The following is a 13,030-nucleotide window of genomic DNA, read 5'->3' as shown; positions in this document are numbered from 1 at the left end:
AACTTCCGGCACTGAGAATGTCACTGAGTGCTGGGAGCCATCCAGGATATGGCAGAATAAAAAGTCGTTCTGCAAAAGTCAAGTGCAGCTGCTGAATTTTATCGTTTCTTGGAACACGAAATCACTGAATCCCAGTCATGTGATAAATGTGGTTGTTGCCGCCTGGTTGTCCCTTATTACGCAGTCCTGTCACATCTGCATCGCAGCACAGTTACTGTATCTCACACGCGTTAAAATGCTGGCCGAGCCCCTCGCCAAGGCCGGGCCGGGCCGGGATGACCTCTCGTTGGACGAAAAACGATACGCTCCTGAAATATCATGCAGCAGTCCTGTGGCTGAAAAGTCACAATAAAAAGGAGCACTTTCACAGGGAATTTACTTTTATACAGTGCACTTTCTTCAACATACGTTCTGTACGTCACAAACAGGTTTTTATTTACTTTTATGAGTGCCACAATGAAAAACCAGATGTTTCCGTATGGGGTAATAAATTAAAACACGCATGTAGTCTTAACATGTGCATTTAAGTAGAAAAACATCGGCCGGAGTGGGACTGCAAGTGATTATCTCTTGGTTTTGATATAAAAGAGTCTCTTTTTTTTTTTTTTATTTTATTAACGTCTATAGGCACATAACAGTACATTTATGAAGTTTTCCTGTTGGTCTGACTTTGCGGAAATGTGACAGGCCACCAAACGGATAGTGAAGTCTTATATTTATTCATTTTCCTGACGCTTTTCTCCAAAACGACTTACAGCGTTAAGCTGCTGACAATCATGTATCCATTAGTACAGCTGGGTAATTTTACTGGAACAATTTAGGGTAAGTACTTTGCTCAAGGGCACTACAGCTGGAGGTGGGATTTTTAGAAGGGAGGTTTCTCACAATTCAAGCAATTACTGGATCACATCTGCTATCAAAAACATACCTCTGGGTGATTCATCTTCACCAGTGTGGTGGATGTGATCTCAGATGAACTAATGATGAACCTAAATAAAATCTGAAACTGAAAAAAGATCGACATCCATAGACTCCACGCCACTTTTCACTGGTCAGTCCTTAATTCTAGGTAATATTCACCAGTATTAATTAAGCTTATTTGATTTATTTTCTGTTTCTTTTTTAATAGTTTATTTTTACATACTTCTTTAAATATGGTATTTATTAACTTACTGTGGGATCTATCCATCCATCCATCCATCCATCTATATTGCACAGGTATGAATATATGCATGAGAGGTTCTCCTGGGTCAATAATGGAGTCATGTTTAGGGAGATCTATGCAAATCACTGCCATCAGTTCTGTACACATATAAAAATATAAAGACACAAAAGAACCTTTTAAAGAACACAGGGTTTTAAGGACTGTGTTCAACTCAGTTTGGAGTCCATGATTTTTTTTACCTAAAGAAATCCAGGTCAAGGAGCAATCCTGCACCGTAAAAACGCATACCATTGTCCTCATCATTCTGTACCTGATTCTTGTGCTCCAAGTGATTTTTCCCAAGGAGTTAAATTGCTTTCAGTGACTCCTAATGATTTGCAAACGTATAACATCAGTCACAATAAAGCTCACCAGCACATTTCAAGAACTGAGGACCCCATTAAATTATCTGATCTTGATCCAAGAAGTTTTTTTTTTTTAATGCAATAAGAAAAAAAAGATTCCAAAAGACCCCAGAATGCACCTTTTGCAATATCAAAAAAAGAAAAAAAAAAAATAAATAATCAACCTAGTGACCTTTCATACCAAGAGACCTGTCTTTAAGTAGGCAATGCATGAGACAACAGGGTACATACTTACAGCACTTTAAGATTGAATAGGCCAGAGAAAGCCCCTTTGGGGATGTGTGTCAGGTCATTTCCTGCAAGACGCCTGCAGAGGGTAGAAAGAAAGAAAAAAAAAACAGAATACATTTTTTGGTCATGTGGATTTCATTTAACTGTGAAGAAAGGCAACACAGATATGCCTCAATAATAGGTGCCAGCACATGAGACTGCACCCCCCCGCCCCTTCCCTCCCAGTGTCTCTAATAAAGGAACAAAGGCAGTTACATTTTCCAAAAATTAATAATAGGCAAATAGACAACAAAATTGCACAGACATTTCCCATTTATCATGTATGAGTTCCACGAAGCAATGCCCTACGTTGTTAGGCCATAAAAGGGCAAGTGGACCAGTACTTCCCGAAAAACCCTGGAATAGCACTCAGGCTGAAGAGCCCTTGAGCAGCGCTCATTAGCGCGCAGAAAAGTTTGCATGCCACATCTACCCATGTCTATTGCTATTATTTTTCTACTCAGCTTTGAGCTTGCAGGTTGCGGTACGTAGATGTTTCGCGCACCGGTGTGAGCAGTTCAGAGCGTTAAGGAAGGAAAGGTTCAAAGAAAAGAAGCACGCAGGTCTCACTGCAAAATTCACCATATGTACTTCTCATTCGTGGTCAATCTGAAGGTGATGAACAGCTCATTTTGCGTTCGTCCAGGAGAAGCCGAAAGCATGTCGTGAGGGACAAGAGCCGGAAATGAACCCTTTGGGGAATCGTCCAATGGGCTCATGCGTGTCTGGAGCTCAGACACCACCGGGCGTCAGCCAGTTGAGCAAACACAAGGCATCTGGGCACGGAGACTGCGGCTGTTGCGGGAGCAGCGTCCTTGTCCTCCTGCAGTTCATAAATTTGTTTCCTTATAAACTTCTCCAATATGTCGCCTTGATGGCCTTTTCTTAACAACGAAGGATAGAGATGGTGCCTCACGTTCCCTTCAGATGTGGGTTTGACACTAGCTGAGTCTGCACGGAGTTTGCATGTTCCCTCCGTGTTCGCATGGATTTCCGCTAGGTGCTCTGGTTTCCTCCCACAATGTAAAGGCATGGACTAGTGACGCCAAATTGCCTTTTTGTGTGTGTGTTACCTTGCACGGTTATATAAATGGGTGAATATCTGTAGGGGGTTTAGTGTAGCTATTACTTATCAGGATAACGCTCAAAGCCACTCTCGTTTTGTAGACAAAAGTATCCACGATGAGGTGGTGAAAAAAGGCATTTTGTTCTCAATAATTTTTGCGCAGCCTGGGGACCAAACCCACGCAAGTTTAGTGTGTTATCCGCGTGCAACGGGCTGACAACCCGACAGCCGGTGGATGCGGTAGATGAATTAATCCTGCGTGCTGATGTACGTACCGCCAAGGAGTTAAAATCACACCGACACACATTCCCAGTACTCTTTGTGGACCTCACAGATATTTATCGAGCTTAGTCGCTCTTCGATCTAGGTTCAAATTAGCAAGTAACACTACAGCTTCTTTTTATATACTGTATATACAGTATACTATATATATACACTATATACACACACACACACACACACACACACACACACACTGTATACTGTATATGCAGTATATATATAAAAAAATCTCCTTCTCACCCCCACATGGGGTGGCATGTGGGTCTTTCTCAAGCTCAGGTCCTCTACCAGAGGCCTTGGAGTTTGAGGGTTCTGCGTAGTATCTTAGCTGTTCCTAGGACTGCACTCTTCTGGACAGAGACTTCAGATGTTGTTCCCAGAATCTGCTAGAGCCACTCTCCCAGTGTGGAGGTCACAACCCCGAGTGCTTCTATTACTACTGGGACCAATCTGGACTTCACCTTCCACATCCCTTCCAATTCTTCTTTCAGCCCTTGGTACTTCTTGATCTTCTAATGCTCCTTATTTCTGATATTGCTATCACTTGAGATTGCCACATCTATTACAATTCCCTTCTTCTCCTCCTTGTCAACCACCACTGTGTCTGGTTGGTTGGCCAGCAACTGCTTGTCACTCCGGAACTTGAAGTCCCACAGGATTCTAGCTCTCCTGTTTTCAACCACCTTTGATGGTGTCTCCCATTTGGACTTTGGGACTTCCAGTCTGTATTCTGCACAGATGTTCCTGTACGCTATCCCAGCCACTTGGTTATGCCTCTCAGTGTATGCTATCCCAGCTTGCATCTTACAACCTGCTACTATGTGCTGGACTGTTTCAGGAATGTCTTTGCACACCCTGCAATTTAGGTCCTGCGTGCTGTGGAAGACCCCAGCCTGTATGGATCTGGTACATGGAGCCTGTTCTTGTCCTGCCATGAGCAGAGCCTCTGAGCTGTCCTTCAGACCGGCCTTTTCCAGCCACTTGTAGGATTTCTTGATGCGAGCCACTCCCTCTACCTGTCATTGCTAGAGTCCGTGAAGGGGCTTGGTCTTCCACGATGTGTCCTCTTCTTCCTCATCATTCTCTGTCTTCTGCTGCCTGAGGTACTCAGCGGTTTGTCCTGGGGAGCCATCTTTCTGATGTACTCTTGGATGCTCCTTGTTTCATCCTGGATAATGGCTGTGACATTCACTAACCCTCAGCCCCCCTATTTTCGCTTTTCGTACTCTCTCAGGGTGCTGGACTTTGGGTGGATCCCTCCGTGCATCGTGAGGAGTTTTCTTGTCTTGACATCTGTGGTATCCATCTCCTCCTGTGGCCAACCATTATTCCAGCTAGGTATCTGATGACTATAGGGCATATATGTTGATGACTTGGATCTTATTCCTACCATTGAGCTGGCTTTTCAGGACCTGCCTTACTTTCTGGAGGTATTTTGGTTTGGCTGATCTCCTCGCTGCCACGTCATGGTTTCCACTGACCTCTGGTATACCCAGGTACTTATAGCTGTCCTGCATGTCTGCAATTCTGCATTCTGATGACTCCACTCCTTCAGTCCTGATCACCTTCCCTCTTCTTGATACCATTCAACCACACTTATCCAGTCCAAATGATATCCTGATGCCATTGCTGTATATCCTGGTGAGGTGGATCAGTGAATCAATGTCTCGTTCACTCCTGGCATACAGCTTGATGTCAGTCTGGGTTAGACCCCGATGTTAGCAGCTCATATATTTGTGCTGCGTTAGCTTCTTCAGCCAGTAGGTGTGGATCATGTCAGGTCCTGATGCTGTCCAGCTCTTCATGCTTGAGACTCGCTGTTGGATGTCTGCCTTTGTGATGATGATGACTGGTTCTTGCTCTGGGAATTTGTTGTAGTCTTCTCTCAGGTCCAACAGCCACTGGGCATTGACGTTGTGTAATATACCTTCTCCCACATATCCTTCCAGTATTGCTCAGTCATGGATGAGACATGAGGAACACGGAAATATATATAATTATATATTTCAATGTAAAGCACAAAATCGATGCTGTAACCTGTATGCATTTCAGCCATTGGCCTTCCTCGGCGCTTAAAGTGGGACAAACAAGGAAATAATAAACACAGTGTCATGTGACACTAATTGAAAAGAACAAAGTTCCGCTAAGCATTTCTTTTGTTCTATACCTACAGTACAACAAATTGAGTGTATGTTCCAATTCAGCCCAGGTTGTGTGGAGTTTGCATGTTCTACCCATGTTCACAATGGAAGAAATTTCATACCAGTGTGAGTCGAACTTAACTCAACGGCACATACCAGACTGTACTGCACCTATAACACGATGTGAACGTAAGATGCATGAGGATATGGAGCATTTGACCTTTAGCCCCAGGGTCAGACTGCTGATGGCCCATATGGTATTTCATAGCGACGCACAGTGCACACGGGAGTAGCCTGCCTTGATGTTCCAGCAGAGGCTTCTTTGTCTACACCGGCAACGTGGCACTAGGCCTTGCGCTGACATTGTCACTGGTGGTACGATGCTCTTTTTTGTTAATGGGCTCCAACGGCGAGTCAGTCAGCACCGACTGACACAGAAAGGCCTGGCATCTGGGTTTTAATCTGAAACACACCCCCAGCCCGAACTCTAACACTACGCTTTGTAACGTCTACAGTGAACATGTTATGGGGTGGCAGTGGTTCTGACACAGAGACATGCGTTTTTTCTCTTTTTTCAAATAAACGAGTAAACAAAGAATGTTGTTCAATCTTATAGTTAGTGGAGTAACCACTGAGAGCTCTGCGTGGTTGGACGGACAAGAGCCGCCTTAAAGCTATTCCATATGGACGTGAGCGCGAGGCATTAAACTCAGCACCTGAGCACTTTCAATACTGTGAGCCATAAAAGTGCCGGCTTGTAACTTGTGCTTTTATGTCTTTAAAATCTGGGTGTCTTTAAAATGCTTTAAAACAGTACATTAACCTCTGCCCTCCCATGGCATTTCGCACTAGTATTGCCATGCGTGTAATTGTCATTGGCCGTGAGCAATATATGCTGTAATGTTTATCTGCATTAAATTAAATTAGATTATTTTCAAAACTCAAGATTTTTTAAATAAAGAAACGCATAAATGTCATGCTCCTGCAACCGGTAATTAGGAACTATACATGTTATGTTGCCGATTGACACTTTTCTCCAAAGTGACTCATAAAGGTAAGCTGGTTACAATGATTTACCTTTGTAATACAGATAGGTAATGTTCAGACGAGCAATTTAGGGTGAGTACCTTGTTCAAGGGTAGTCGTGCAGGAGGTGGTACTGAAACCTGGGTCATTTCGTTCTACATTTCAGAAGGGTCTTAAAAGTCGCCTCTTTCAAACTCGCTTCTCTGATAAACGTGTAAATGTTCAACAATTTTGTGATTATAGCAATAGAATAACGCAAATTAACTGTGCTTTAGTATCACGCGTCTACATCCGAGCCTCTCTTTCTGCTGACGTAATGAACTCACGGTATTTTTTTCCCCCGAGATGTACGTCTCTTCGGAGAAAAGCGTCTGCTGAATTAATAAATGTACATGTAAATTTACGTGCAAGCAGCATTAACAACTACGCCACCTGCTGCCACGGTAGACCACTGTATCCATGCGTTGCTGTGAAGTTGTAATCGAATACCTTCCACCAGGCCGTAGCAACATTTGTAGGCCAACCTGGCCATAATGTTAAAAGTTCTGGGTTGGTCTTATGTAGTTGTGCTCTTCACATCCCCTCCACTCCACTCCCCATGCGTCACCCGTGTTGCCATTTCATTAATACCTGCACAAGTGCGGCCACTGACACATCTCTCCATGGGATCCATGGGCTCACAGTGGGGGGATAAACGCAAAGCCGTGCGAGAATTTAAGAGCACTGAGGTGGGGGGGGCAGGGTGGTGGGGGAGGACTGCTGCGCTCCCCCAAACAGCTGCTTGGCAACCTCGCCCCGCACGGCAGTGTTTACACCCAGCGAGCGCTGCCTGGCTGGGCTCACACTTCAAACCCTAAATATTCCTGGCATGCGTGAGAAACAGAAAATAAATATTACAGCTTTTTTTTTTTTTTTTTTTTGCAATTTCGCTTCCAACATGTGAGTGAGGGGTTCGTAAACATCATAAAACATGTGTGCTTTAGTTACCGTGCTCTAATTATTTATAGATCGAGGAAGGCACGCTGTGCGGCCACAACCAAGGCCTTGGAGAAATGGAAAGTGCTGTTTGGAAGGACATCCCCATGAGCCCAATGTGCTGCCAGCAGGACGACAGACGGCTGGATGCTGCAGAGGGACCAGCGGTGAGAAAGAAGCAATTAAGAAAGAGTGTGAACGACTAATGGAGACATTTTACACCATGAATGGAAGCCACCCCTGCAGGGACCCGCATATGTAAAGTGTAACCGGAGTTTTTCCATTTAGCCGCATAAAGGCTGAGATGATTTAAAACGGATGCTTTATGGGCACTCTGTGTTTTGCTGTGTGTGTAAAACATATTGCTATGAATTATATGTGTGCATCAGTACATTTACGCAATTTAACAAATTATGGAATATATACGTTAATATATTTATATACAATATAACATATATTGCATATAAACTAATATAATTATGCTAATATAACATAAAAAATTATATATAATTGTATATAAATGTATGCAACCCCGTATGGGACAAGCGGTTCAGAAAAAAATGTATATAAATGTATGAATTATACATAATATAATTTGTATATATAATATGTATATGTCAGGGGGGCGCGGGGGCGCGGTGGCGCAGTGGGTTGGGCCACAGTCCTGCTCTCCGGTGGGTCTGGGGTTCGAGTCCCGCTTGGGGTGCCTTGCGGCGGACTGGCGTCCCGTCTTGGGTGTGTCCCCCTCACCCTCAGGCCTTACGCCCTGTGTTGCCGGGTAGGCTCCGGTTCCCCGCGACCCCGTATGGGACAAAGCGGTTCTGAAAATGTGTGTGTATATATATGTTATATAATATATATATAATTAACATACATGTATAAACTAATCCCATTCCAATAAGCGTGATACATTGCATATATTGAATAAGGGGAATTTTTATACCACATCCATTAAATACTTTTTTCTTTGGGTAGCATGCAAGGATTAGGATGACTGTGAAGCTTTTAACGTTCATTAGCAAGATCGGGTGCACGTTTGTTTGTTTGTTTGCTTACTCTCTCATTCTCTGCCTAGTAAATTGCACCATTTGGTTCCAACGGAAATCTGATTTGCAGCATTTTTTGGCACTAAAACATTTCTGTGAAACTAAGGATGGACCAAGCCTTTCCAGGCTTCGAGGCGAACTCTGGTTCATTCGGTCCCAGCCCAGGGTTCGGACCGATCTCAACACCGTGAGATGTGACGACAGACCTGGGGTGCAAATGCTCCGCTTTCCCATGCTGCACGTCCTGGGAGCCCATCGCTTGGTGCGAAACCCGGGAACCCCTCCTGCAGCTTTTCATTAGCGAGTGCACTGCGTCACGTACGCAGAGCGTGAACCGGTCGGTCCCGTTCATTGTTACATTGTTCGGCATTTTATTTAAATAGTGCCACCAAACGTCAAAGCACTTTCTTTCACAGTGAAAAAGCCCCAAAGAGGAAGGGTCAGAAATGAGAACATTAACTTTTAGTGCATTTCACTCCCTTGAGTTCTCCAGTGACTCCTGAGCTGAGGACTCCAAGGACGTTCTTGGCAGCCTCTGGTCGCCGTGGTCTCCATGTACCAGCTGTGACCCAGTGCCCTGGCAGGAATACGGTCCCACACGTGTCCCACACGCAACGCCAGCCCTGTCCCTCGGCGGTCGTACTCACAGCTCTTCCAGGAAGTGTAGGTTGGAGAGGCCACTCGCGGGCAGTAGGGTGAGGTTGTTCATGCTGAGGTCCCTGTGGGAGGGGGTGGGGGGGGGGGGCACAGAGAGGGAGGGCGTTAGCGTTACAGGCCACAACTGCGCTTTCCAGCTGCTCATTCCGCACATTGTGAAGTAATACTTCCTGATAAGCAGTGAGTCGGGAGGCTCAGCAGCCTGCCCTGCCAAGCTGTGATGAATGGCCGTCTCTCCCCGAAACCGTATCCCGATATCAAAAAATATTTCTGTGACGTTCCCTGCGGGCTGCCCGGGCAGGTGATTGGCCGAGCTGCGGGGGCGCGGCTGCGGGGAGGGAGGGAGGCAGGGAAGGAGGGACCCTAACGCTGACAGTGTGCAAAATGTTGGAACTGGTCACCCTGCTTGAGAGGACTCTGCTGTAAGCTGGCCAACACGAGTATGTCGAGACCAAACCAAAATGTCCTCGATTTACACGCTAGCAATGCGCACACCTGCGTGGAACAAAGTTCCTCTTCTTTCAGGAGCCTTCGATATATCGACATATCGAGGATGTGCATTAACGAATATTCACTGGAAGGGTTGGTTATCAAAACATCGAAAACAATGGGTGACCAAGTCTTGGCCTGGCAGCTCACAGGCCCATCGGGCAGGATTTTGCTCAAGCCTACATCAAGTCATCAGCTGCTTAGCACCTTAAAGATGCACTGTAGTCCATGTACTTGTCAAAGCATCAGCCACCTTCTTGCCCAACTGCAACACGAGCAAATGAGCGTACACCCCCAAATGTGCACCGTTTGCACCGGTAGCTTGCTGCCTTTAAACGTGGAAGGCGACGAATGATTTTTTTCTCAGAAATTATCCTAAATACTATTTCGAACAGTACCTTTAGGGGATGCATGCAACAACGAGACGGATATCGTTTTGAGGGGATGGCTGTTGTTTTTAGCTTTGGGGTCAACGTTCAGACAGACTCAACTTTTTTCTACATACTCTATGTTATTTACCACGTCTTACTAAGAGAGGTAAAAAATGATCGCTGAAGTCGAGCACTCCTGACACAACCCTGTTTAAGTAGCAAAGAAATGCATTCATGGCTGTATAGACATACAGTACGCACACTGTACACACGGAGCAGGTGGCACAGCGGTTAGAGCTGCTGTCTTGCACGCACACGGCAAGGTTTGAATCCCACCTCTTGCCCTTGATCAAGGTACTGACGCTAAGTGGACACAGCGAAAATAATCACGCTGTATACACAGGTAAATTACTGAAAAAAGTTACTTTGGAAAGGCATCTTGGCAACACAAATGTGATTAAGAGAAATGCAAAAAATATGATTTACCTCTCCATACAACACACACTAGTCAACACGTTACACAAACCCTTTCATTACCTTTTACACATCCTAGAACGTCAACAGAATAGTCTTATGACTTCTTTTACTCGTAACTGGCACGTACAGCGGTAAACAATAAAAGGTTTCTCAACACTCGATGGCGGTATCTGTTACATCTTGTCTTATCTGCAGCCATAAAAGGGCCACATGGCTTTGAAGTGTGGGAATAGCCAAAAACACACACTGCACAGTTCCTTAACTTCCGACACTTCCCTGCTGGGGGGGCGCTGAACGGCGTGCAGTAAAACAGGGTGATGCAACACCTTGCGGAGACACGGGTACGAGTGTCCTTCGCATGGAAACGGCACAGCTGGAGAGCGAGGGACCCTCGACAAAGTACACCTGGAGTACTCCGGAGCATCAGGAAGAGGTCCAACTGAGCAAGTTTCCCACCGAGGCGACTCACTTAATAATTGACAGGATTTCGAAAAAAAAATAAAAACCTGTCAAAGTTTTACACCTCTGAGCTCAAGTGTGCAATTAAATGAGTTAGTCATAAAAGCAATGAGTGAAAGCATCGGGGAGGGCTGCCTCCTGTGCGTCCAGTCACAAGGGTCTTCAGCGCATTCCTCAAGGTCAGGACATGCTGTCCCCGGAATGCCAAAGAAACACCGGTGCAAGTGCTCACAATATGAACGGTTTGAACAATTTTTTAAAAGCCAAAAAACCAAAATTGCCATGATGCAAGATGACTACGCTTGCATGTTCGACAGTGGAAAAGAAGAGGTATAAAAGCTGAAAATTTTAGTCGACACTCCAGCTATGCTCCTGCATGTATGAAGAGCAAAAACAATATTGTGACGAAGCTTAATTGGATCATTTGCTTACATTAACAGACTTTCTTTTTTCTCTTTGCAGTATTTATGGCATATAATTACCTGGACTGTTCAAACAAAACTGCAGCCTAAATAGAGCATGTGGTCCACTCATTGCTCGTTTGAATCAAAAAAGAACATCATGTGCTGAGGGAATGGCATGGAACAGGAATTAACAGTTGGGCATCTAATTTATATCACTGACACTTTTGTCCAAATTGACTTATAAATGTTAAGATGCCTACAGTTAATTACACATTGATAGAGATGCATAATTTTTTACCGCATTAGTTCAGGGTAAGTACCCTGACCAAAGGTACTCGATCACCTCCATTAGGAGGTGGGATTCAAGTGCAAAGCAGCAACTCTAACCATGACGCAACCTGCTGCCCGACACATAACGCATCGTGCTCCCCAAAGAGATGCAGAAGAGACATTATCCGCGTATTAATAAAAACGGAAATTTTGTGTGACCTGATGCACACCTTCTGAACAAAAAAAAAAAAAAAAAAAACATGCCAACAAATCACTTTCCGATTCAAAGCTGCAGTTCCATTTCACAAAGCGGGAGAAAGAGGAATTTGGTAGTTGTGCCCCGTTAACAGGGCCCCGAGTTGCATGAACAAGACGAACGATCCACAAAGTTGGTGTGTAACGCGATCTGACCGCAAAGGCCACAGCGGTGCAGCTTGTCTTGGCTCAGGAAACGAGGCTCGGACCGCTCTAATCAAACTGTACACGGGGCCAAATTTAAGGTGATTAGGTTTAATGGGGGAGTGCAGAGGGTGGAGGGCCCAGTCGGAGCAATTTCACAGTCCTTCGGGGTCTTTCCCAAGGGTCTTATGTGTCTCCGACATTTCTTTCCAGGGACGGAGTGGCCCGGGTGGTGAGCGAAGGCAGCTGACAAAGGGAAACTGTGCGCTGCAGAGGACGCTGCCCTCACCGGCGGAGCGAAAGGCAGCAAAGGTGGGATCTGTTTCCGGGAACCTCTCTTTGCCTGCCCAGTTGAACTAATACCTATCAACACCGTGTTGCTTCATTGGGGTCGTCTCGGTGCTTCATCAGCAACCGGAGCCTCGGTGTCTCTAAGGCGCTCAATGAGCGGCGTCTCAACAAAGAGGCCTCCGGCTGTTTCCAAAACACACCATGTTTTGGCGTTTTCTGTGCATGAGCTGTGAAAAGAACGAAAGTGCGCTGTGGATGATGACACGAGGCTCTGGGACGCTCCGCGGTCCACATTCAGCCACAGCAATGCAATATTTCTCCGAAATACTCCAAATTGTCTCCTGTTGCCGCTCATGTCACGTTGCAACAGTTGCAGCTTTCCTGCAACGTGGGACTCCGAGGTGTCGAGTTTTCTCAGCAAGGTTGCAAAAATGAGGCTGATCGAGTGTAATGTCTTGGCTTTTCTCATTGCGGCGCAAACCGTATACAGTAGACCTGGCGACGTGCGCGACCCACCGAGGATTTTTTTTCTGTGTTGCAGCATGTCGTCTCTGGCTCCCGACTCCCTTACCTGTGCTGAGCCGCAGCAGAGCGGCAGAGTGAGTATTGAGCAACAATATATCTTTCACAATGTGCCCAGAAAGCTTCCTGAACCTATACAAGGGATGCCTGAGCTCCTCCGTGAGCTGTAGCATTGGGACCTCGAGCCAGTGCTCCGTTGGGTCATGTTGGGTCATCCTACACAGCACGTACAGTGGACAAGCATATGTGAGGAAACAGCAGGATGCACAGATGCACACGCTGAACTTGCACATGAGAAACTTCTAGTCCCTTATCT

At 45.5% G+C, this 13,030-nt stretch overlaps 1 protein-coding gene across 4 annotated transcripts in view; it reads right to left on the bottom strand.

Annotated features, from left to right (window-relative positions):
- Positions 1-13,030, bottom strand: part of LOC108936582 (leucine-rich repeat-containing G-protein coupled receptor 5-like) — a 68,097-nt gene that overhangs the window by 30,331 nt on the left and 24,736 nt on the right. For all 4 annotated transcript variants that reach the window (XM_029248823.1, XM_029248824.1, XM_029248825.1 and 1 more), the window contains exons 2-3: positions 9,023-9,094; positions 1,805-1,876 (exon numbers count right to left, since the gene is read on the bottom strand). In XM_029248823.1, the coding sequence (XP_029104656.1) occupies positions 1,805-1,876; positions 9,023-9,094 (144 nt within the window). The remainder of the gene's footprint in view (positions 1-1,804; positions 1,877-9,022; positions 9,095-13,030) is intronic.

This window comes from Scleropages formosus, chromosome 24 (genome assembly GCF_900964775.1).
Source record: "Scleropages formosus chromosome 24, fSclFor1.1, whole genome shotgun sequence".
Lineage (NCBI taxonomy): Eukaryota > Metazoa > Chordata > Actinopteri > Osteoglossiformes > Osteoglossidae > Scleropages > Scleropages formosus.
Note: the sequence above shows the minus strand (reverse complement) of the source record. Positions and strands in the feature narration are given on the sequence as shown.